Source organism: Canis lupus, chromosome 4 (genome assembly GCF_048164855.1).
Source record: "Canis lupus baileyi chromosome 4, mCanLup2.hap1, whole genome shotgun sequence".
NCBI lineage: Eukaryota > Metazoa > Chordata > Mammalia > Carnivora > Canidae > Canis > Canis lupus.
The window spans coordinates 69,109,655-69,135,498 of NC_132841.1; the positions used below are offsets into that span (position 1 = coordinate 69,109,655).

At 38.7% G+C, this 25,844-nt stretch overlaps 1 protein-coding gene and 1 long non-coding RNA gene across 9 annotated transcripts in view; one reads left to right on the forward strand and one right to left on the reverse strand.

Annotated features, from left to right (window-relative positions):
• Positions 1–5,519: 5,519 nt before the first annotated feature.
• Positions 5,520–11,504, reverse strand: LOC140632601 (uncharacterized). The gene is made up of 4 exons (XR_012030219.1): positions 10,680–11,504; positions 10,504–10,578; positions 9,530–9,709; positions 5,520–5,763 (listed from the first exon to the last, which is right to left on the reverse strand). It is a non-coding gene; the product is annotated as an uncharacterized lncRNA (long non-coding RNA).
• Positions 10,139–25,844, forward strand: part of MROH2B (maestro heat like repeat family member 2B) — a 62,903-nt gene continuing 47,197 nt past the window's right edge. Inside the window, exons 1-11 of one of the 8 annotated variants that reach the window (XM_072824774.1) lie at positions 10,139–10,219; positions 11,589–11,651; positions 13,208–13,269; positions 14,689–14,799; positions 16,176–16,335; positions 17,245–17,343; positions 20,069–20,223; positions 22,481–22,621; positions 22,996–23,088; positions 23,180–23,249; positions 24,909–25,022. In XM_072824774.1, coding sequence (XP_072680875.1) covers positions 11,624–11,651; positions 13,208–13,269; positions 14,689–14,799; positions 16,176–16,335; positions 17,245–17,343; positions 20,069–20,223; positions 22,481–22,621; positions 22,996–23,088; positions 23,180–23,249; positions 24,909–25,022 — 1,033 coding nt within the window. In that variant the 5' untranslated portion in view covers positions 10,139–10,219; positions 11,589–11,623. Of the gene's footprint in view, positions 10,220–11,110; positions 11,652–12,405; positions 12,544–13,207; positions 13,270–13,522; positions 13,584–14,688; positions 14,800–16,175; positions 16,336–17,244; positions 17,344–20,068; positions 20,224–22,480; positions 22,622–22,995; positions 23,089–23,179; positions 23,250–24,908; positions 25,023–25,844 lie in introns of those variants that run through there. The other 7 variants (XM_072824773.1, XM_072824776.1, XM_072824778.1 and 4 more) reach the window with 7 other exon arrangements.

A 25,844-nucleotide genomic window follows, 5' to 3' on the forward strand; every position in this document is an offset into this window, starting at 1 on the left:
TCAATATATATGCCCCGAATGTGGGAGCTGCCAAATATATAAATCAATTATTAACCAAAGTGAAGAAATACTTAGATAATAATACACTTATACTTGGTGACTTCAATCTAGCTCTTTCTACCCTCGATAGGTCTTCTAAGCACAACATCTCTTAACACATCATCTTAAATGATACACTGGACCAGATGGATTTCACAGGTATCTACAGAACTTTACATCCAAACTAAACTGAATACACATTCTTCTCAAGTGCACATGGAACTTTCTCCAGAATAGACCACATATTGGGTCACAAATCGTGTCTGAACCGATACCAAAAGATTGGGATCGTCCCCTGCATATTCTTAGACCATAATGCCTTGAAATTAGAACTAAATCACAACAAGACGTTTGGAAGGACCTCAAACACGTGGAGGTTAAGGACCATCCTGCTAAAAGATGAAAGGGTCAACCAGGAAATTAAGGAAGAATTAAAAAGATTCATGGAAACTAATGAGAATGAAGATACAACCATCCAAAATCTTTGGGATGCAGCAAAAGCAGTCCTAAGGGGGAAATACATCGCAATACAAGCATCCGTTCAAAAACTGGAAAGAACTCAATTACAAAAGCTAACCTTATACATAAAGGAGCTAGAGAAAAAACAGCAAATAGATCCTACACCCAAGAGAAGAAGGGAGTTAATAAAGATTCGAGCAGAACTCAACGAAATCGAGACCAGAAGAACTGTGGAACAGATCAACAGAACCAGGAGTTGGTTCTTTGAAAGAATTAATAAGATAGATAAACCATTAGCCAGCCTTATTAAAAAGAAGAGAGAGAAGACTCAAATTAATAAAATCATGAATGAGAAAGGAGAGATCACTACCAACACCAAGGAAATACAAACGATTTTAAAAACATATTATGAACAGCTATACGCCAATAAATTAGGCAATCTAGGAGAAATGGACGCATTCCTGGAAAGCGACAAACTACCAAAACTGGAACAGGAAGAAATAGAAAACCTGAACAGGCCAATAACCAGGGAGGAAATTGAAGCAGTCATCAAAAACCTCCCAAGACACAAGAGTCCAGGGCCAGATGGCTTCCCAGGGGAATTTTATCAAACGTTTAAAGAAGAAACCATACCTATTCTCCTAAAGCTGTTTGGAAAGATAGAAAGAGATGGAGTACTTCCAAATTCGCTCTATGAGGCCAGCATCACCTTAATTCCAAAACCAGACAAAGACCCCACCAAAAAGGAGAATTACAGACCAATATCCCTGATGAACATGGATGCAAAAATTCTCAACAAGATACTGGCCAATAGGATCCAACAATACATTAAGAAAATTATTCACCATGACCAAGTAGGATTTATCCCTGGGACACAAGGCTGGTTCAACATCCGTAAAACAATCAATGTGATTCATCATATCAGCAAGAGAAAAACCAAGAACCATATGATCCTCTCATTAGACAAAGCATTTGACAAAATACAGCATCCATTCCTGATCAAAACTCTTCAGAGTGTAGGGATAGAGGGAACATTCCTCGACATCTTAAAAGCCATCTATGAAAAGCCCACAGCAAATATCATTCTCAATGGGGAAGCACTGGGAGCCTTTCCCCTAAGATCAGGAACAAGACAGGGATGTCCACTCTTACCACTGCTGTTCAACATAGTACTGGAAGTCCTAGCCTCAGCAATCAGACAACAAAAAGACATTAAAGGCATTCAAATTGGCAAAGAAGAAGTCAAACTCTCCCTCTTCGCCGATGACATGATACTCTACATAGAAAACCCAAAAGTCTCCACCCCAAGATTGCTAGAACTCATACAGCAATTCGGTAGCATGGCAGGATACAAAATCAATGCCCAGAAATCAGTGGCATTTCTATACACTAAAAATGAGACTGAAGAAAGAGAAATTAGGGAGTCAATCCCATTTACAATTGCACCCAAAAGCATAAGATACCTAGGAATAAACCTCACCAAAGATGTAAAGGATCTATACCCTCAAAACTATAGAACACTTCTGAAAGAAATTGAGGAAGACACAAAGAGATGGAAAAATATTCCATGCTCATGGATTGGCAGAATTAATATTGTGAAAATGTCAATGTTACCCAGGGCAATATACACGTTTAATGCAATCCCTATGAAAATACCATGGACTTTCTTCAGAGAGTTAGAACAAATTATTTTAAGATTTGTGTGGAATCAGAAAAGACCCCGAATAGCCAGGGAAATTTTAAAAAAGAAAACCATATCTGGGGGCATCACAATGCCAGATTTCAGGTTGTACTACAAAGCTGTGGTCATCAAGACAGTGTGGTACTGGCACAAAAACAGACACATAGATCAATGGAACAGAATAGAGAATCCAGAAGTGGACCCTGAACTTTATGGTCAACTAATATTCGATAAAGGAGGAAAGACTATCCATTGGAAGAAAGACAGTCTCTTCAATAAATGGTGCTGGGAAAATTGGACATCCACATGCAGAAGAATGAAACTAGACCACTCTCTTTCACCATACACAAAGATAAACTCAAAATGGATGAAAGATCTAAATGTGAGACAAGTTTCCATCAAAATCCTAGAGAAGAACACAGGCAACACCCTTTTTGAACTCGGCCATAGTAACTTCTTGCAAGATACATCCACGAAGGCAAAAGAAACAAAAGCAAAAATGAACTATTGGGACTTCATCAAGATAAGAAGCTTTTGCACAGCAAAGGATACAGTCAACAAAACTCAAAGACCACCTACAGAATGGGAGAAGATATTTGCAAATGAAATATCAGATAAAGGGCTAGTTTCCAAGATCTGTAAAGAACTTATTAAACTCAACACCAAAGAAACAAACAATCTAATCATGAAATGGGCAAAAGACATGAACAGAAATCTCACAGAGGAAGACATAGACATGGCCAACATGCACATGAGAAAATGCTCTGCATCACTTGCCATCAGGGAAATACAAATCAAAACCACAATGAGATACCACCTCACACCAGTGAGAATGGGGCAAATTAACAAGGCAGGAAACCACAAATGTTGGAGAGGATGCGGAGAAAAGGGAACCCTCTTACACTGTTGGTGGGAATGTGACCTGGTGCAGCCACTCTGGAAAACTGTGTGGAGGTTCCTCAAATAGTTAAAAATAGACCTGCCCTACGACCCAGCAATTGCACTGTTGGGGATTTACCCCAAAGATACAAATGCAATGAAACGCCGGGACACCTGCACCCCGATGTTTATAGCAGCAATGGCCACGATAGCCAAACTGTGGAAGGAGCCTCGGTGTCCATCAAAAGATGAGTGGATAAAGAAGATATGCTCTATGTATACAATGGAATATTACTCAGCTATTAGAAATGACAAATACCCACCATTTGCTTCAACGTGGATAGAACTGGAGGGTATTATGCTGAGTGAAGTAAGTCAGTCGGAGAAGGACAAACATTATATGTTCTCATTCATTTGGGGAATATAAATAATAGTGAAAGGGAATATAAGGGAAGGGAGAAGAAATGTGTGGGAAATATCAGAAAGGGAGACAGAACGTAAAGACTGCTAACTCTGGGAAACGAACTAGGGGTGGTAGAAGGGGAGGAGGGTGGGGGTGGGAGTGAATGGGTGACGGGCACTGGGGGTTATTCTGTATGTTAGTAAATTGTACACCAATAAAAAATAAATTTAAAAAAATTATTGTTAATTTTTTAAGTATCGTGCTCACTTTTTCTTTAAAGAGTCTTGACTCTAGTTTTTAGAAAAGCATTCTAAAGTATTTGTGAATGAAATCCTATAATGTCTGTGATTTGCTTCTAAACAATCCACAAATGGGGAAACAGAAGAGGATATAGAGGAAAGATGAAGTCTCACTTGATAATTATTGAAACCAGTGATGAAAACATATGTGAGCAGTCATTATACAATCATCTCTACTTTTATAAATTTCTGATATTTTCCATATTCTTAAGATAAAACAAATCTTATTTAGACATTTCTCTTCTCTCTGCAAAGTCCTCCAACTAGCAGCCCTCAGATTTTCCTGTTTAACTACATTTTCTCTAACTTCTGTATTTTCTCAAGCAATTCAACTCTCAAACAGAAAAACAAAAGCCTTGAAGCTAACCACGCCCAGCCCTTTAAGGAACATGTTAAAGATTATTAATTACGCTCAGAGTCTATCCCTTGAGATCTTGGGTTCATGCCAAAACATCTGTTTAATCATCTAATCTAATTGCAATTCTTTTTGTATGTCATCACACTGGAATTTTTTAAACAAAGAAAATGTATTACCATAAATTTTGTCTTCTCAAGCAGCATTAAAATTCATGTGTGTGTGCGTGTACATGTGCCACACGTGTATGCACACATTTATCTCTGCCTGCATGTGCTCAAGAGGCACAAAAGCCTAAATGAGAGTGGGAAAATTAATATTTCAAGAGCTTCTGAAATGAATTATTTTTTAATACTTCATTTATTTGTTCATGAGAGACACAGAGAGAGAGTGAGAGGCAGAGACATGGGCAGAGAGAGAAGCAGGCTCCATGCAGAGAGCCCGATGTGGGACTCGATCCTGGGACTCCAGGATCATTCCCCAGGCTGAAGGCAGACAACCACTGAGCCACCCAGGTGTCCCTGAAATAAATAAAGTAAAATAATAAATAAATAAAAGTGAGTAAGCCAAACAAATTAGGACAATGATATGAGGTATAGTCTCCATTTGAATTTATCTATTACACCCTAAACTAAATTTCATTGTCTTGCCTTTACTTTTATTCACTGTTCATGATTTACATAAAGCCAACTCACAAACACAGAAGGAAAATGTCATCAAACATAAGAAATAACTGGCTCTACCCGGCTCCCTCAGAACTCTAGTCATATTTAGGTTTATGGCAAATTCGTATACCCGTTAATGTTGGGAACATAATAGGATTTTTGTTCTAGAAGACACTCTGGGCTCTCTATCCAAAGGATCCTCATAATCCCTTTCTTCCCTGTCTTCCTCTATTGAGAAACATGGAAGCTAAAATACATGCCTTCCCAGACTCCTTTGCAGTGAAGAACAGTCATATGACTGAATTCTTACCAATAAAAATGTGAGTAGGATTCACTGTGAATGTCTTCCTTTCTCAAATTTAAAATTTAAAGTCTTACATGGAGAAAGCTTTGTACTCTTCCACCTACTTCATTCCTGAAATCCGAACATGAGGTCTAGTGGTATAGCAAGGCCATCTTGCAACCGAGAGATCAAAAACACATGCTAAAGATAGTAAAGCATTAAAAAAAAAAAAAAGAACCTAGTTCCACAACAACATTGTTGAATAGCTGCTTATTGTATAGTTAAGCCAATGTTAGAGGGTTTTCTGTGTTTCTGTTTTGTTGGTTTTTTTGTTTGTTTTGCAAGGAAACATATGCCTAACTTACTAGCATTCCTGGGAGAAAGTGTGTAGTAGCCACTCATAATAAAGAAACAACATAAATAATGTAAGAATTTTGGTAGATTTCTTTTTAAAATTTTTTTTTATTTATTTGAGAGAGAGAGAGTGAGAGAGAGAGACAGAGATCACAAGCAGGGGGCAGAGGGAGAAGCAGACTACACATTGTGCAGGGAGCCTGATGCAGGACTGGATCCCAGGACCCCAGGATCATGACCTGAGCTGAAGGCAGATGCCCAACTGACTGAGCCATCCAGGTGCCCTGTTGACAGACTTCTGCTTCTGGCAAAGATGAAGTTACAGGAATTGGAGTTACATTTCCACCTAAAATAAGTAAAAGAACAGACCTAAGACACAACAGTTTTCAGGCACTGAATACCAGTTAATGCAGGACATTGGTCTCTAAGAGGGGGATATATGAAGTCAGTTCCAGTGATGGCCCTTACTTCCTGAAGAAAGTTCCTAGATATGGAGCTGGGAGTTCAGGCAGGGCAAAGTGGATAGTCAGGATGGCAGACCACTGGAGGGCTGGGGTGGGGGAGAATATTCACCTCCAGTCTGCAGCTGAGCACTTATGAATAAGGCATTGCATGTAAGGAGTACAGAGGCTGGTGAACAAAGCATGCAAAAGGAACAGAAGTAATGATCCCCAAAGCCTGCCCAGGCCTAGGAATAATCTGTATTTTCAACCAGCCAGGCTGGAAAACTTCATAACTCATGTGACAGCAGATGGTACTCAGAAGAGTATCACCCCAGTAGTAGGGCCAAATTGGCCCTTCGTTAAAATCATCTGGTCCTTGTACTTTACAAGACCTAAAAGAAAACTCAGAAAGGATCAAGCTGTTTGCCAATAACTTAGCTGTGTCACAGAACGAAGCTTAAAAATATTCAACACCCAACAAAAAATAATTCACAATATCTGGCATCCAATGGAAAAAATTTATAGAAATTTACATATTTGTGATTTTAATGGTTTTAGAGTACAGTTCATTTGAACTTTGACATGAATCCTTTTATTCTTTTTTTTTTTTAAGATTTCATTCATTTATTTGAGAGAGAAAGAGAGAGTGAGCACAAGCTGGGGGGCAAGGGAGAGGGAGAATCAGTCTCCCCACTGAGCAGGGAGCCCAATGTGGAGGTTCCATCCCAGGACTCTTGAGATCATGACCCAAGCCAAAGGCAGATGCTTAACCGACTGAGCCACCCAGGTGCTCTTTTATTCTTTAAATGAAGAGAACAGGAAAATATAACCTAATCAATGAGGGGAATAAAAAGAATCAATCAATAGACTTAGAAATTATGTATTTTAGGTTGTAAACAGCAAAGAACACAATCAGTATATTTGTTTTTATAAAATTAATATACTACCAAAAAGCAGAGAAAATTTACCGAGTATTATTTTATGAACTATAATACAAGAGAAATGCTTAAGAAGTAATTAACATATGGGTAATTAACAATTAGATTGATTATATCATCAGTATGATTATTTTATAAAGAAACCTGGAAAAACACTTTCTCTTAAAATCAGAAAACATGCTTTTTTTTAAGATTTTAAAATTTATTTAATAGAAAGAGAGAGCATAAGTTAGGGGGCAGGGGGGCAGAGGTAGAGGAAGAAGCAGACTTCCTGCTGAGCAGGGAGCCTGATGCCCTAATGCAGGGCTCAATCCCAGGACCCTGAGATCATGACGGGAGCCAAAGGCAGACGCTTAACTGACTGAGCCACCCAAATACCCCAGAAACTATGCTCTTAATACCATGATAAACATAATACTGCTGGAATAATTTGGTCCAGTTAGTCTATTTTTTGGTTAAGCTGTAAATACAACAACAAGAGCAATGCAAACAAAATAACGGATAACAATAACTTAATGAAAAAGTGCAACACCTTCTTCTTGCATTTCCCCCGAGCAACTGACCATTTTATAGAAGGCAAGACTGGACTAAGGCTTAGAGAAACTAGCTTTATTACTAAACAACTCCAGGATTTATATCTACTTTTCTGCTTCAGTGAGTGCAAAATGCAGACATGGGCTCCAGGTTCATCTTCCTGAACTTCTGTGCTCTTCCCCGTACACTATGGAAGCAGATGAAGAATTACATATATTAACACTAGGACCAGCCATGAAAGTCATGTTTTGTTTTTCAATCCTTGATCCAGATCATGGTCTTACAATTTGCCTCCTTTCCAACAAAAATCCAATTTCATATTTGAGTGCTACTAGTAACCAGAAATTTTATTATTTGAAACTTTACCTAGTATTTTACCATCACTTCTTGACTAAAAGGTTTTCAAAGAGTTTCATTTACTAAGTTTTCCTAACACTCAATGAACATGGAGGACTCTAAAAATCTCTAAGTATAACATGAAAATATTCACATATTTATGACGCATCCAAAGGCCGTCGAAACCCAAACTGTGAATTAGAAATGCATTTTACTCTTATAAAAGTCATCAAAAGATGACAGAGAAGTGTTCCTTTCTTTAAAAAAAAAAAGTAAGAGATTTTTCTTTCTAAATGTAAGATGATCATCCAGAGGTAATAAAGTTGTCTTTTAATTCTTAAAAATATGATACTGATGGCTGTTTCTTCTTTTTACCTTACACATTTATTAGGCCCAAGTAATATATTATGAAAAGCTGAGAGAATGAATATATCCTACTTTGTAGTACCTAGCAGCCAGTGAAGCTGAATTCCTCAATTAAAAAGATGATGTTCTCAATAACATGACCTGTGCATCTAAGAGGTAATTGACAGTTAAAACCTCAACCTTCCAAAAGCTCTAAGAAAGACTGAATGGGCTCCAGAACACAGAAATCTAATTCCTGGGGTGCCAGGCCACTAGGGAAGGTCTTCAGAGGTAAAGGGCTCTGGTGTTTCTCTCACTACTCGAATTATGAAGCCAAACTGTGTTCTTCTGGCACCTGTTGGTGACAAAGCTAGAAATGCCTAACATGAGAGGTATTTGGGAAATAACTTGCCAGAAAATTACTTGTCTGCAAGGGCTTCAATTATCTATCACTTGAGAATGAAACCACTTTATAAATCCATCTGAAAATTCCCTCTCTAGCTTAAATTCTTGAACTCCTTCCGAATTCCTGAAGTGATGACTTTAAAACCATATTCTTAATTTAAAAATGCAGTGTGCTTAAGAGAATTACTACAAGCAGAAAAGCAGAGAAGGGTAAGAGAAACTAGAGAAAAGGAGAGGAGAGAAGAGAACAAGAAGGAGAAAGAAGGGGAGGGGAGGGAAAGGAGGAAATGAGAAGCTGCTAACAGCACAGGGATATTAGTTCTGTGTAAAATTATCATCTAATATTTCTTGCCTTTTATACACCAGGGTATAAGCAATTAGGCTTAAATCTTAAAACCAGCTGAGAAAAAAGGAGGGCCTAATTTCATTTTAAATACATTTTATGGGGGGATCCCTGGGTGGCTCAGCGGTTTAGCACCTGCTTTCAGCCCATGGTGTGATCCTGGAGACCTGGGATCCAGTCCTACGTCAGGCTCCCTGCATGGAGCCTGCTTCTCCCTCTGCCTGTGTCTCTGCCTCTCTCTCTCTCTCTCTCTCTCTCTGTCTCTCATGAATAAATAAATAAAAAAATTTTAAAAAGAAAAAGTAAATATATTGTATGAAACCTAATACTTCATTTAAAGAATAAAAGGAAGAGCACCTGGGTGGCTCAGTCAGTTAAACATCTGCCCTCGGCTTGGGTCATGATCTCAAGGGTCTTGGGATGGAACCCCCACATTGGGCTCCCTGCTCAGCGGGGAGACTGATTCTACCGCTCCCTTGCCCCCCACCCCGACTTGTGCTCACTCTCTCTTTCTCTCTCAAATAAATGAATAAAATCTTTAAAAAAAAAAAAAGAATAAAAGGATTCATGTCAAAGTTCAAATGAACTGTAGTCTAAAACTATTAAAATCACAAATATGTAAATTTCTATAAATTTTGATATTACATAATTTTGATATTACATAGATTGATATTCTCCCCTAGCTTTACATTTTGCCTTTACTGCCTTATTAATATTTCTGATAACACCTCGTTTAGGAACAAGTAATCCTCTATTGGGTAGCATCACCTGTCAAGTTAGATTGAAGGAGAAGACTTCTTGGTTCTTTAGCAAGCTGAATTCGAACTCCCTTGCAAAGAAACATCTAGAAATAATACTTCATTAGTTAGTACATGCCATCCTATTGACTTTGTTGGTGTTTAGCATGCTCCTAGGGCTTCAGAGACATCAAACCCAGACTGTGTTAACCTTGTGTAAAGAGAAAAATAGGAAATAATGAGGAAAATGAAGCAAGATGGCCCAGGAAAATGGAATAAAAATGACAGCAAATTTGTTTTGAAGTTTGACTTTTTAAAATCTATCTGCAATATTGCTTTATGAAAAGAGAGATCGATGGCTGAATTTGCTTTATCTGAAAGAATATATAGCAAAACAATGTGTTTTGGTTGCCCTGATAAATTACAAAGTCAATATAAATCAATCATCTCCTAACCTCCCTAATCTCTATGAAATAAAGGAAACCTTGATATATATAGACATTCAGAAAACTCATTTGCTACCATTCACAAAAAGAGTAAGAAATTGATTATAACAATTATCTAAATAGCAGCTTTCTTATCATTGGTTCTATTGCTCATTGTTCTTTAAGATTCTAAGAGCACGTAATCTGCAATGCCTTTATTTCTCTACAAGACATTAAGAGTTTGAGGCTACCTCAATACCTCCCTGACCCACCAATTCTCAACCTATTCTTCAAGGGTAAGTCACGGTGCTGGAGATGAGCAGCTGCTCTTCTTGCCCAACCACAATGAATACCCTTCAAATAACTGCTAAATTTTCAATTATCTCCCAGTAGGTGATTGGGCAATGAGCTTAGACTGTTAGTCTGTTTCTCAGACTTTAGTGAGCCCAGGAATCACTAGGGGTGCTCATTAAAAATATATGTGTCTGCCCCCTCATTCTAATTCACCAGGCCTGAGGTGGCCCTGGGATTGGACACGTTAAATAAGGATACCAGATGATTCTTGTTACCAGGCACTTACGGACACAATCTGGGAAATAGTGATGCTGACTTGGGAAGCTCAAAATGTTCTTAACCATCAGCCTGGTGAGGTCCTCTATAATAAAAACAATGAAAAATAATTTATCTGTAAAAAGAATGATGGATTCAAAGATTTGGTTGGAAACATTTGATCTACTGAATCTGAAAAAACTTCACCAAAGAAGGGAAGATGACTGGAGAAGACCCTCAGATGAGAATTGTCATGAAGCCCTTCCCTTGGCCCCTTTCACGTCCAGACCTATAGACTCCTAGTACCCCCTTCCCTAACACCTGCCCCATTAACATACAGCCAGTCTGGGCATACATTGAAAACTGTGGTCACATAGATTTAGGGTCAAGAGTATTGGGACCAGATTTAGGTCCATACTAGTAAAGCTGAAAGCATTAGAGACAAGAGGTGTGGATAAAAAATGATTTGAAAACCAGAAAAGAGAATGGAATCAAAGAAAAAGCCTGAGCCTAGAGTGAGGCCAAGACCCAGATCAAGTGAATGGCGGAGGGGAAGTAGGGAACAGGAAGGGAGGCAGAGAAGGCTTTGCTTTGCTGCTGTCAGTTGGACTCCATTCAACTGCCCCTGGTGGGCATTCCAGTCCACTGAGCATGCCCAGTTTGTGTGACTGACTTTCACCAAGTAGAACAATCAACAAGATCACCATAAAGGCTTTACCAACACCAGGCCAGTAAAGTGACCACTGAAAACCATTCCCAAATTTGTGATCAATGGACCCAAGTTTAGGGAAAGGAACTCCTTTGGTCTACAAAAATGGTTTGTGTCCCAGTCTCTAATTTCCTCCTTCTCAGATACTCTGGTCTCCACCCAAGGGACAATATTCGGTGAGATGCAGTCATTTTGTTGGTCAGCAGGAGCTCAGAAGCAAGAAAATATCATAGTGGTAGAATGCAGCATCATCCTCCTCAATAGCAGCCCATCGCTGGAAGCTTCCAGATCATTGTGCCGATCGAGTGGAGGAGGGACTTTCCTTTAGAGAACCTTATGTGAACCTTATTGAGAAACTTGCCAACTTGCTTGTTCGATTTTTTAGCCTTACTATTTCTGATACTTAGGTGCTGTCTCTTAGAGAGCCTGAAACAGCCAAGATATGACTCAGGCCATGGAGGAATCTGTAGGTGAGCATCATGGGATCCTGAGGAGCTAAGTGTTTTGTGTCTGTGCGATCATATGTGTACATGGGATGGGGGATAGTGTGGGTCATTGTGGAAGGTCTGTACACCTTAAAAGTGTTATGAAAAGGTATGCTAGATTAAGATTATTTGTCTCTACTCTCCTTTTATCCCAAAATAATAAGCACATTGATTGTAAAGGATCAATGATAGACTAGGAGCCTGAGAGATGAGGGTACCTTACCTTCTTCAACAATGTATAGTCTATCTGAGGAGAAAATGCCTACTCAAAGAAAGACATTCTCTCTTTTTTTAAAAAGATTTTATTTATTTATTCAGAGAGACACAGAGAGAGAGAGAGAGAGAGAGGCAGAGACACAGGCAGAAGGAAAAGCAGGCTCCATGCAGGGAACTCAATGTGGGACTTGATCCCAGGTCCCCAGGATCACACCCTGGGCGGAAGGCAGCACTAAACCGCTGAGCCACCAGGGCTGCCCAAGAAAGACACTCTTATTTAATCTTAAATGCTAGAAGAGTCCTTTGGAAATATATTCCCCTAATTTTTAAGCATGATTGCCTGTTTCGCCAAAAAAAAAAAAAAAAAAAAAAAAAAAAAAAAACAAGACTGTGCTAAAGAGCGCTGTGGCTTGATTTGGAGACTCACCTCTAAGAGTTTTTCTCTTACCAATTTGCCATGTGGCCTGAATTGCTCAATTCCTTTGACTCAGAATTTTTTTTTTTTTTTCTGTTTTCCAATGAGCCTTACTCAAATACAAATATGCCTGGAAAGTGCAAGTCAAACTAACTTAGGTCATTGACAGAAAACAGAAGATTTCATGAGCTTGGAACCACTAGAGTGATCTGCCAAGGCCAGAAGGTTAGACAGAAGAAAACAGAGGTAGGCCAGATGTAGACAGAGTGCGGAAAAGAACATGGCAGAGATACTGAGGGGAAAGTGAAAGAGCTGTATCACACCATTGCCTTCTTGTGCTCAAGTAGGATGGAAGGGTTTCAACTCATGGCATCCAAGAGCTATGTCTTGATAGAGAGGATATATAGGGTGACACATACATGACAGGAGGGATAGACAGGAATGTAATATTGTTTTCTTAAAAAGTATTTATTTATTTATTTATTTATTTATTTGAGAGAGAGAGCACAAGCAGTGGGGAGAGGCAGAAGGAGAGGGAGAAGCAGACTACTTCCTGAAGGGGAGCTTGATTCAGGGCTTAATCTCAAGACCTTGAGATCATGAGCTGAGCCTAAGGCAGATGCTTAACCAACGGAGCCAATCAGGTGCTCCAGAATGTAGCATCTTTTACCTTCCCCTTCCTCTTCAATTCAGGTTTTGAAAAAAATACTAAGTATCTGCTATTTGCAAGTATGTCAAATATATGAAATATGAATAAGACACAGTTCCTGCCACCAAAGAGCTAGCAGTCAAGAAGAAGGGGGTAGGAGGCAAAGGAGAGAGAAAGTCAAGACGAAAATCTCCATTCCTGCATAGGAATTAATAGGAGAGTATTGCAGCAAAGACTTAATTCTTTTTCTGTACATTATAGAGACTTTTGGAGATATTAACCTGACTCTAAGCATGCTGAACATGGAAGATAATATTAGCAAGGTAAGGAAAATAGAAAATAATCTCTTTTGCATTTACTTTTTCTAGTCCACTTATTGTAATATTTCATATACTGCCTTTTTTGCCTTGACTTCTTTTCTCTCTGGCTCTATATATGGCATTTAATCTTTCAAAAAGTACAGTTATAATAGAAATCATCATAATGTTTAAACAATGATATTTGGCATTTGAGGAATCAGGGCATCTACTTCCGGAAGCTAGCAAAAAGAATGCCCCTTTCTATAACCTTATACAGGCAGACCTGGAAAGAGGGGGAGGACAGACTTACAACCACGTGGATTAGCATCTCCTCCTGGGTAAGCTGAGAAGCCCTATGAAAATTCCCAAGGATCTCCCCTACTCATCTGTGATGCTACTTCACAATTAGAGATTTCTTTCTCAGGGATGTGAAGGCTTTTCTGGCTCCAACAACCTTTTGGAAAATAATTAACAGCTACCTTCAAGGGACACTTACCTAGGAAGCAGCACCCTAGATGCCTTTCACACACACTGACTTGTATTATAGTCACCCCTCACACCTTTACCAGGTAGTCTTCGCTGTTTCCATTTCACAGCGAAGAAGAGTGAGAGCCAGAGCAGATGCATGACCAGAACACAAGCCTGTCTGACTCCAAAACAAGGCATCTAGTCATGATCCATTGCAGTCTCCCTGTGAAGGACAGGGCCTACACCTGTATCTCCTAATCTGGTGGTTCTCAGCGCTGACTGTGTGTTAGAATCCCTTATGCAAAGGGAGTTCTTTCACACCTTAAACATGGGCATGGTAACTTGAAAGCAACATGCTTGAGGCTCTTGGGCCTTTCAGGACACCAGTGTCTCATCTATCAGAGGCCAAGTAGCCACCTGAGAGATTTAGAAGAGCCCTTTCACACAGCACCTGCTCAAGCCCCATGATTCTGAGGCTGCAGCTCTGTCCAAAAGAATTTCTAACTTTCTTTCTATAAGCCATGAATAAAGCTAGGGCTTATAAATCTCCCTTAGGATCCCGTTTCATAGTTTATCAGCCTCTTTGGGAATCACAGTTTGTTTCTTAATACCATAGTCATTCCCTGGTGGTAGGAGCAGTGGTTTGGGTAATGAGCATTTCCAATCCCCTGAGTGCCCTGCAACAGTGATTTTCAAGCCTTTTTGCTAGGTAGCCTGCGTCCACCTTCAATTAGATTTTGTCATAGTAATGTAGTCAGGGTAGTCAGTTTAAAGTAGTTTTCAGAAAGAACTTTGCTTTATATGTAAGCTTTTGCTTCCTAAAGTTGCATATTATGTTCAGGAAGCCATTACAATTAAGATGTATAATATCCAATGTGAGGTAGAAATTTGTTTGATCGTGTTCATCATTTGCACTTTATCAGATTCCTTTAATTTTGCCACTCAAATTCTGTGTATACACTTGTATGTTCACAGGAAGACATTTATGGTCATCTCACTTCCGTTATTCAGAACAGTGATATCTTAGATGATGCAATTGTCCAACGATTGATTTATTATGCTTCTAAGGACATGAGAGACAACAATGTAAGTTTGATTCTTAATGATGAATCAATGCCAGGGTCAGCAGCAGGTCTTTAAGTGGCTCAAATGCACCCATGTGGACATTTATAAGCTTTTTCTACATTGCTGCCTGGACTGCAAATCACTTTCATTAGTTCTTTCACAATAACTTGCATATTATTGACAGTACCTATTATTTATCCATTCACAGATAAGGAAACTGAAGCAAAGCTGAAAAAAAAAAGATGTTAGAGATAATATTATCCATTCCACTTTTAGATGAGCATGTTGATGCTTGGAGAGATTTCTTTTTTTTTTTTCGAAATAACACAGCTATCTATGGACAGAACAAGTAACTAGAACCCAGCTTTCTTGCTCTCCATGAATTATTATCTCTTCATGTGTCTACTTAGCTACCTATGCTAGGCATTGTATCGAAAATTACTTGTAGAAATAGTTTGAGTCCTAAGGTGTTATTTTCCTGCAGAAAAGATTTTTGCTTGTTTACCTGCCAAGGGTCCTAACAATCTATGATTAGTTTCAGGACTTGCGATTTTGGGCAATGAAGGGGGGCAACTTCTGCGACTCCAAGTTGGACCACGGTCCATGGAGGGCCAAGTGAACCTTTCATTTAGGTTCAGCCTTTTGGAATCTTATGCCAAAAGATAAGGAGGGGGATGATCAGGGTCTCACCATTTATTGGTCCTAAATTCTATTTTCCCACCATACTGCAAAGTAGCCTCTAATATAGGACTTATCTCTCTGGATTCCCAATCCTTTCCAGATCTCAGAGTAGTAATTCATTCCACCCTATACTCTGATGTTTTTTTTAATGTATTTTCTAATAGTTTATCTCACTCTTTTTATTTTCCTTAGCAGGGGAGTCGGTCAAGGATACCTAGCTCAGCATTACCAAAAGCAGAAGTCCCTCCAAATATCTCTGGTATCAAAGATAACTAGATCAAGACAATATTAAAACCCAAAACTCTAGACTCTTGGCCCTATTTCCCTTTCACCATTCTCTCCAGTCTTTCAACCACGGTGATCCATCACTTCAGCATAAAATATAAATCCTGTGCTCATAGCACCTGATCAATTAGCAAGAAAATGTATATTGACCTCAAGTTTACAAGAACCTTATTAAAACCCGGTTTTTTTTGTTGTTGTTTTTTTGTTTTGTTTTGTTTTTAAAACCCGGTTTTAAAGTTCATTACAGTTACCTCTGTCTTGGCAGCCACTGACCCCTACCCCAGAGGCTTTCCCACCTGGGTTTGTAACTGCCTGTTCTCTCTTTATCCCAAAGCCAAGGGAACTTTGAATATTCTCTAGACTGTTCCCTCTCCACAAACTCCCTCTTCTCTTCCTCTCATTGTCATTGCTGTTTTCCTTTTCTTCCTCAGATCCTCAGAGAAACCAGAATGCTGGCTGGTGAGGTTTTGGTGTCTCTTGCTGCACATGATTTCAACTCTGTGATGTATGAAGTACAAAGTAACTTCAGGATACTGGAGCTACCAGATGAATTCATTGTGCTTGCCCTGGCTGAACTGGCAACCAGCTACGGTATGGACAGAATAATCTCCACATTTTCCTGGGAAGCAACCACCCTGACTAACTGTCTAAAACCAGATGGGTGCAAGCAGCAGAAAGGAGAACATACCTCCCTTCTGCCATACTAAAGAGTATCGATACTGGGATTTCAGCACTTGTTTCTAAGCATAGATGAGCCTACTGCCCCGCCATTAGTCTGTGCTGTTCCAGATTTGGCTGGACTCTCCCATCTTCACTGTCCCTTTCACTTGGCTTAGTGTTTGCAAAAGCCCTTTTCCCACAAGTCATGATCTGCAAACCGCTGAACACTTACATGAAGTAGGAGTTTGTTATCATTTTTTTTCTACGTCACTTTATTTAACAGGTGTTTGTTTTTATTGTTTTTATTGTTTTATTACCTGTGCTAGGCCCTGGGGATGTAGGCAAGTTCTAGTGGGAGAGATAGACATTAATAAAATAATTATCCAAATAAACACTTGCTACCTAACAACAGGTACAGATGTCTTTATGCCTAGCACCTTATTTTATTTTTTTTAAGATTTTATTTATTTATTCATGAGAGACACAGAGAGAGAGAGAGAGTCAGAGACATAGGCAGAGGGAGAAGCAGGCTTTCCATGGGGAGCCCGATGTGGGACTTGATCCTGGGACCCCGAGATCATGACCCAAGCCAAAGGCAGACACTCCACCACTGAGCCACCCAGGCATCCATCTAACACCTTATTTTAAACCAACAACTCCTTGATTCTCTAACTACAGCCACGCATGATGGCAAAAGAGGGGTAGAGGAGAATATCTTCCTGCTGCACCTCATCTGTCTCCCCAACACAGCCTTGAAATGCTTGTTACTAACATGGAGAATCACAGAACTCCCCAGTGTGAGAGGATAATGCCTTTCTCCTCTTGCGCCCCTCTTGGCAGTGTCCCAGAGTATTCCCTTCATGATGATGACTCTGCTAACCATGCAAACCATGCTCAGGCTGGCTGATGAGGAAAGGATGAAGGGAGTCTTTTGTCTTGGTGGGTATCCCTAAGGTTACCTCTTTGTTAAGACCAGACTATGAATTGAACAAATGTTTCATTTTTCCTTTTACTCTAGCCTGTTCTTTCTAATAATATAGTAGCTACCATTGATTGAGTGCCTACCCCATGGAAGTTTCTCTGCAGGAACTTATCTCTCTCAATCCTCACAGCAATTATAATTCTCTCTGTCTCAATCCTAAAAGCAAGGTAAGTACTCTTAACCCCACTTTACAGGGGAGAAACTGAGGGTCATGGAAATTAAGCAATTTCTTAAATTGTGACAGTCAATGAAATGGCAAGGTAGGATTCAAGTCTATGTGACTGTAGTTTATACATTTTCCACTGCCCTAAAGAGCTTCCATGTCTACTAGCCTCCTTCTTTAGTTGGATCACACTTTCCCCACAGTGGCTCTGGGAGCTCACCAAGCTCTTAGCAGTAAGGTAAATTTTGGCTTCGCTTTATAATGCAATATTGTAATAATGGTAAGTAATCAACCTAATCAAAGTATAAGCAATCATAAAATTAAGAAAAATAGGTAAACAAACTTTGTGTCACAAATCCCTCAACTCCAAAACTGGAGTTTTGGGAAATACATCTAGAGTAACCAAGAGTCTACAGAGAAAAACATGCTCTGGGATTCCCAGGAAAAAGCATGTACAGCACAGTTAGAAGCTCCTTGGATGAGTCTAGAGACCTGGACGCTTTTTCCTGATAATCCACTGAACCATCAGGTGACTCTGTCCTCTCTCAATATCATTTTCATCTCTAAACACATTAAATAAAGTGATTACTAAGATCCTCTCAACTCTAACACCCCCAACACTACTATTTTGTAATATTTAAAGCCCTTGCTGTCAGGAATGTCATCTTTACCCATCAACCAAGTCTTTTCTGTTCTGTTTTGGCCATTTCTTCTTTTCTGTCCTCAATGGAAGCAATATTTATATCTGGTGTATACTGAGATTTTACTTTGTACCTGAATACTGCCTTGAGTATTTTAAGATTATCATTTCCTTTAACCTCACAGCAACCCCATTAGGTAAGTAACATTTTTCTCCTTCACTTTATAGATGAAAAAATTGAGGCATAGAAAGTTAATAACTTGCCTGCAGTTACACAGTTAGTATGTGGCAGAGTCAAGATTTTAACTATGACAGGCTGGTTCAAGAACTTGAGCAATTATACTAGATTAGCCTACTTCTCAATACTTTTTAGTTTCCCTACTTACTATCGCAGCTAACACTGTGTTCTTGCAAATAAACTTTGGTGCTGGTAATAGCACTTCTACCTGCAATATCAACGACCCAACAGCGAAAAGGAAATAAAATTAGAAATCATCATGGCATCGAATGAGAGATTCTCTGTCTTTGTGTTATAAAGTTATCTAGTGCCCTTTGGTCCTAAAGCAACTTTTGTCTGACTGCCACTAAAGAATAGGCATAAAATTTCATAGTCCTCTATCCATCCTTCCAGCTGTTCGTTCAATCGATCAGCCAATAAGCAGACATTGTGCGCATTGCCTCAGATACCATCAATAGATAAGACATGCTTTCCCCCATGTTGCTTTTGGCCAGTGCAAGACACACACACACACACACACACACACACACACAAGATTATGACAAAGTACAGCAAGACATTATCAGTTTGAAGAGAAAGTGAATGAGTCAATAAATGACCAGCTCTAAGATACACAGGATCTTTCCAGAGTATTCCTTGCATGTGAAGTATCATTGAGGAGTAAACTATGAATTTTCTTCATCTAGTGAAACGTGAGGGCTGAAGGAACAAATAATTTTATTTCATGCATTTGATTCAAATATATGTGGGTGGTGGTCCAAATGATATTTTTGCAGGCTCAACATTTTTTCTTTATTTATTTTATTGAAGTGAAACAGACACATGGAAAAAAATACAAATCAGAAGTGTACAGCTTGATGAGTTGTCACAAAATGGTCTTACTCATTTGACCACCACTCAGGTCGAGTAGTGAGACATTACTAATACTCCAGAAACCCACCTCATCTTTCCTGCCAATCATCACCATCTCCATCCTTTCCAAGGGTAACCTGACTTCTAACACCATAGATTAGTTTCATCTATTTGTGAGATTCATACGTGTTGTTGGGTGAAGCTATAGTCCGTGCTCACTTCTGTATATTATTACGTGTCTATACTGCAATTCTCCCATTCTACCTGTCGACAGACATTTTCTGTTTTCTATTTGAGGTTTTTCTAGAAAAAAAAAAGCGAATATGTTTTCTTTTTGAGGCTATTACCAGAAAAAAGTACAAAACCAGTCTTATACAAGTATTTTAGTGTCTATTTATTTGGGTATCTAATGACTGCATACTTAGGAGTGGAATCTCTGGGTCATAGAGAACACATATTCAATTGTGGTAAATAGTGTCAAACAGTTTTCTAAAATGTTTGTATCAATTCACAATCCCCCAAGCAGTATGTGAAAATACCAGCTGCACCTTTGTCTTATTGACATTTGACATTGTCTGAAATTTTAGCAATTTCATAATTTTCATTATGGTTTGAACTTACATTTCACTAATGTGGCTAAATACTTTTTATATGTTTATTTGATACCATCATAATATTTTATAGAAACTATTACCATTTGCTAACCATCAGTGCACTCTTCTCAAATTATTTTATAGTCCCTCTGATCTTTATATTTTTCTCCATCTGTGATTGTTTTTAAAAATGCAGCCCTTGAGAAATTCAGCAAGGCCATTTACAAGTATGTCAACCACTGGAGAGACTTCCCTTATCCAAGATTGGATGCCAACCGACTCTCTGACAAGATCTTCATGCTGTTCCGGTATATAATGGAGAAGTGGGCCCCCATTACCTCATCTGTGCAAGTGAGTGGAGGCCTCAGCATGCCTCAAGCTAGCTCTCCTTCCATGCTGCTTGAACTTCCTCCACTCTCTGACATGATCATTAATCTCAGTGGTTTTGGAAAGCTATGAGTTGTATTTTATCAAGTTTATCAGAACTTTTTGTTTGCTTCAAATCACTATTTATTCATTCTTGGACTAATATTTATTGAGTCCCCCATGACATGCCAGACACTGTTGCCCATGCTGGTGAGACAGCGGGGATTGAACAGACCAAAATCCCCACTCCTGTGGAACTGACATTCCAGTGTGTGGAAGGAGCAATAACTAACTGAAAGTGAGTAAAATAGAAAGTTAGCTATTTTGTGTTTTAGAATCCATATTTGGGCTGAGTCACTGATTAGGAAAAACAACGGCCCACAAAAATATCCCATATCTCTGAAAATGACAGTGAAATAAAATAACATCTAAAGAACATGCATGGCTGCTTCAAAAGATCATAATGCCTTGTGCAGAAGAGATTACAAAGCTCAAGCACACGGAATCCCATGCCTATCTTGCTTAATCGGTATAATTCTTAAGTGGAGGCTTACATCCTATCTAGGTCTTTTAGTCCTACATTATAAAAGGTGTAACACTTAGCCCTCTCTAGTTCAGTTTCTTTTCTACATTTGAAGCTACCAAAGCATTTATTTATTTTTTTTAACATGCTGGGATAGTTAAATCATTAGCAAACATGGAACCTTTAAAATATCCTGTAAAAGTCTCTTCTTCAGGGCACCTGAAAAACACAATTCAATACAAATTCACCAAGTACTTCCCTAGCTTCCCACAGAAAGAGTTAGATAAGTGACAAGAAGTTGCACACAGTAATAAGGGAACAGAGAGAGAAGCACCTAAACTCCTGTGGTGAGTACTTGCAAAGGCTGTGATGTTGAAACTGAGCTTGCAGCTTCTAAAGACTTTCACCCCCAGCAAGAGGCATTCCCTAAAGAGACAATAAAAGCTGCTGAAGCAGAGGCTGGAGACAGGGTAACATGTGCACTTGAGTGAGGCTGGCGGGTGAAAGGGAAAGGGAGAAGAGAAAGGGGCTGTAAAGAGGCAGAAGCAAATGAAACCAGAAAAGGTTTTGGTCTTGGCCACATAATGAAGAGCCTTGAATGCTAAACAGGAGTTTGGACTTTTTTTTTTTAAATAGGAAATAAGAAACCTTTGAAGGGTTCTAAGCAAGGAGAAGGAGATCTTAGAAACTAAGGAATAATTTTCAAGAAGCAAAGGGAGATCTATGGAGAGTCTATTGTTAAGTGCTTTAGCAAGAATAATCTTGAAAAGCGTCCATTGCTTGGAAATGTCCAATTGCTTAAAAGAATCATCCAGCTGACACACAGTTGAGTGAAATAAATGGTTGTTATTCTGAGCCACTAAGTTTTGAGACAGTTTGCTAGACAACAAAACTTACCTGACAGAAAAAAATCCATCACATAGTATTAGGTAGAAAAAGCAGAATGTAGAACTATATATCAAAGAATGGCATCAGGTTTTTAAAAATTAAAATGTACAGAGAAAATATAGAAAGAATAAGTCAAGCAAATTTAAAAAACATACTAAATTACACTAAACAGTGATTATCTATCAGCAATTTGAATACTGTTTACTACTTCATCATAACTTGTGTGATTTCTAAATTTTTACAATTAATCTACTTACATTACATTTTATATATATATATATTTTAATGTCAGCAGAAGTAAATGAGAGGTAGGAAGTGGAGATAGCGAACATAGACGTCTCTTTCAGAAAACTTTGCTTTTTGTTTGTTTGTTTCAAGTTTTTATTTAAATTCTAGTTAGTTCACATATAGTGTAATATTGATTTCATGAGTAGAATTTAGTGATTCATCACTTCCTTTTTTTGAAAAAAGGAAAGAAACAACATTGAGCTCAAAGTGATAGAGAACTGAAGAATTTTTTTTAATATGAGGGAAGTTTTAAATTTATTATTTATTGACAGAAAGTGACTATTGGGGAAAGTTTAAAGAAATAGAAAGAGGAGCAAATATTGAAATGAGTATCAGTATAGATACAGATGTAAATCAAGCTATAAATACAAACATAACTGCCTCATGCAATGATTTTAACCTAAACATCTTTTAAAGAATTCTTTCTTGGTTGGAAGTAGTGAGGAAAGTCTTTGGGGGGTGTCTAAAGCTCCTGGTATTCTGAGAACTGTATAAAAATCATAGTGAAGTATTAGAAGTGCTGTTTGTTGGCTGCCCCTGCAGACGTTGGCCATCATTAAGGCGCATGGCCCCACAGTGAGCCTGCTGCTGCATCGAGAAGACCTCTGTGAATATGCCCTGGACCAGGTACCCTGGCTCCTGAACCAGTATAAAGACAAAGAAATTGATTTCCACATCACTCAGGTAAGAACCACACCCTAAAGGAACTGATTCAGAAAGTCTACCGGTGACCATCCCAGAAGATAGTCTCAAGAGGTCCTGAGGAACTGAAATACTGGTTTGGGCAGCTGAACTTAAATACTTTTTGAGAAACATGAGGTAGAGAAGAGGTTGGCATAGCTGGGTGATGGGATCTCCAAAAAGGGATTAGGAATTTTCTTTTCAAGCTGCTGTAAGGCATTGACTAAGGCAGAGGGGCCAGAATCACTCAAGAAAACTGGTAACTGCAGGAAGATATGGGTTTGTTCTCCTCACAAAACATAATTATTTGTCTTCCACCTCCTGTGCTACTGCTTCATGGGCAGCCTCCAACTAACCTTTGAAAGCTTCCATTCTAGAGTCTAAAACAAATACTGACCGCGGTGGTCCTTTATGACACTGCCCTTCCAAAGGACTTGAGAAAAACCATCTTCATCAATTTACTCAACCAGGTAAGAAAACCCTACTGTCAGATCTGATTGTTTCATTTCTACTGGTTTTCTGTTTTTAATATCTCCCACCTCATTCTTCTTTCTCATTCAGGTGTGCAGACTTCCAGAGCCTCCAGTAAAGGAAAATGAACTTGAAGCTTCAAGCTGTTTCCTCATTCTAGGTAGGACCCAGTGTCCTGAGGGTTCTTAATAAAAATGTCTCCCAGTGATGATGACACAGTGATGAAGGGTCACATTAGTTATTTCACACACAGACATAACATTCTTTCAGCTTACTATTTTCTGTGCCTCTTCCTATCCTACCCATTCCTAAAAGAAGAGCAACAGATAGGATAACCAATCATCCTGGTTTGCCTGGAACTAAAGGACTTCAAGGGATAGAACTTTTAGTTCTAAAACCAGAAAATTTCCAGACATATTTTGGGAAATAACTCCCTTATCAGATATATGGCTAGCAAATATTTTCCCCATCCCATGTGTTGCTTTTTCATTTTGTTAATGGTTTTTGTGGGTTTTTTTACTGCCAAGCAGAAGATTTTTGGTTTGATATAGTCCCACTTGTTTATTTTTGCCTTGGGCGCTTCTACTTTTGGTGTCAAATCCAAAAAATCATTGCCAAGACCAATGTCAAGGAGCTTACCACTTGTTTTCTCCCAGGAGTTTTATGGTTTCAGGTCTTATATTCATGTCTTTATTTTGATTTGATTTTTGTATGTAGTATAAGGTAGGGATCCAGTTTCATTCTTGTGCATGTGGTTGTCCAGTTTTCCCAACACCATTTATTGAAGAGATTATCCTTTCCCCGTTATATATTTTTTTGGCTCCTTTGTCAAAAATAAATTGACCACATATGCACGGATTTATTTCTAGGCAAACCAAGGTAAGTTGGTAATTCTAGGGATAGGAAACGCTTTTTTTCTTGGTATTTGAGATTATTTGAAACTGTGTCAAACCCAAAGTCATGCTTTATTCTCATCTCTTAGTATCTATTCCTTCTCTCTCTCTCTCTCTGTCTCTCCCTTCTTCACTCTTTCCCCTTCCTTCTTGTTCTCTCACAACACAATCCCACCCATTGTCTGGTTAGAGTACCTGGTGCAAGTCATAGGGAAGGTACCAAGTTCTCAGAGTCAGTATAAAAATTATGTTCCATCATAGACCCTAAAAAGTAAGGACCAAAGCAATTCCATACCTCCCATACCTCCACCCTCCCCAAAATATGTCATTTCTACTATTTCACTGAATACCTTTCTATTATGTTCTAATTCTCCCTTAACTGATCCCTCTGCTCCTCTTCTTTCCTCTGTTCTATGCCCAACTAATTAACTACTTCACTCTACCGCTAATAATTTCAAACCCAAACTATTCTACTCCAGCCAGGCCTGTTCTCTTTCTTCCCTGTTTCCTACCTTACCCTTGTAGCTCTCCAGCTCCACAACTAGTGAAGCATCTCTCCATTCTCTGCTTCCACGTTCGCAATGTGTTCTCCCCGTGTCTTCTCTCCTTTTCTCCTTTTATACTGAATCGGGGCCCAACCTAATAACCTTATCTTAATTTGATTCCATCTGTTAAAAAAAAAACAACTAATTTCCAAATAAAGTCATATTCATAGGTATGAACAGATGTTGACCTAGGTATATAAAACTCTCTTTGCCAACCTGCTTAATTCTGTGATACTAAAGATACACCAATGTAATAAAATCTAGTTACCAACCAAAGAGTGACTTTGCCAATCTTCATGGAATTCCACTTTTCCCATTCACAAGTATTTTATCTAAGGTGAAAATGAGTTCTTATGACTTCAGTATTTCTTAAACCTGCAGCCCATTCCAACCCTGCAGACCTGGTGGAATTTTTTGATGAACAAATGAGAAGTAATAATGAAACCACTCGAATGGGAATCTTGACTTTGTTAAGATCGGCTATCAATGCTGAGGGTAAGCAAAGGAATAAAGCCAGAGTGGTTTATTTTGTGCCAAGAAGCAAACTGAAGCCTATGCATTCTCTAACTTTATTCTGTGTCTTTGGGGAGTTTATAGAAGATCATATGCAAGTAAAGCTCTGTCTTCTTGGTCATCTACAATCTACTACTTTTGTAAAGATTTTATTTATATGAGAGAGACAGTGCATGAAAGAGCATGAGCAGGGGGAAGAACACAGGGAGAGATTGAAATGGACTCTCCACTGAGCCCAACACCAAGCTTGATCCCAGGACCCTAAGATCATGACCTGAACTGAAGGCAGACACTTAACCGACTGAGCCACCCACGCACCCCTACAATCTACGTTTTTAAACAGGCATTTTCACTTACTTCTCCTCTTCAGATATTTATAGACATAAGTAGTTGAGAGGGAGAAGTAGAATATTTGAAAATCAAATTTAGAATTTAGAAGATCTAGTAAGCTGCCTAAGTGGCCCAATAAATAGGGGGTATGTGGGAGGAATGCACAATATTCAAGAGATTAGTACATTTAGAAAAGAGCAGAATTTAATGAAATATCATATTTTATTAATGCCAAGAAGCACATATTTTCATTATATTGGAATGCATTGCATAATTGATAGCATCTTTAATTATAATCAGCCACTATAAGGTTTTTTTGGTACAATATAAAATAATGGTGTCTCATAAAATTGATGTTATCTGGATTCAATAAAATATGAGAATTCATTTTTATTCTACATTATTTCAAAAAATTCCGTTAGCTCTGAGATTTACTGAAGAATCAGCAGACAAGATATATGAAGTAGTCTCACG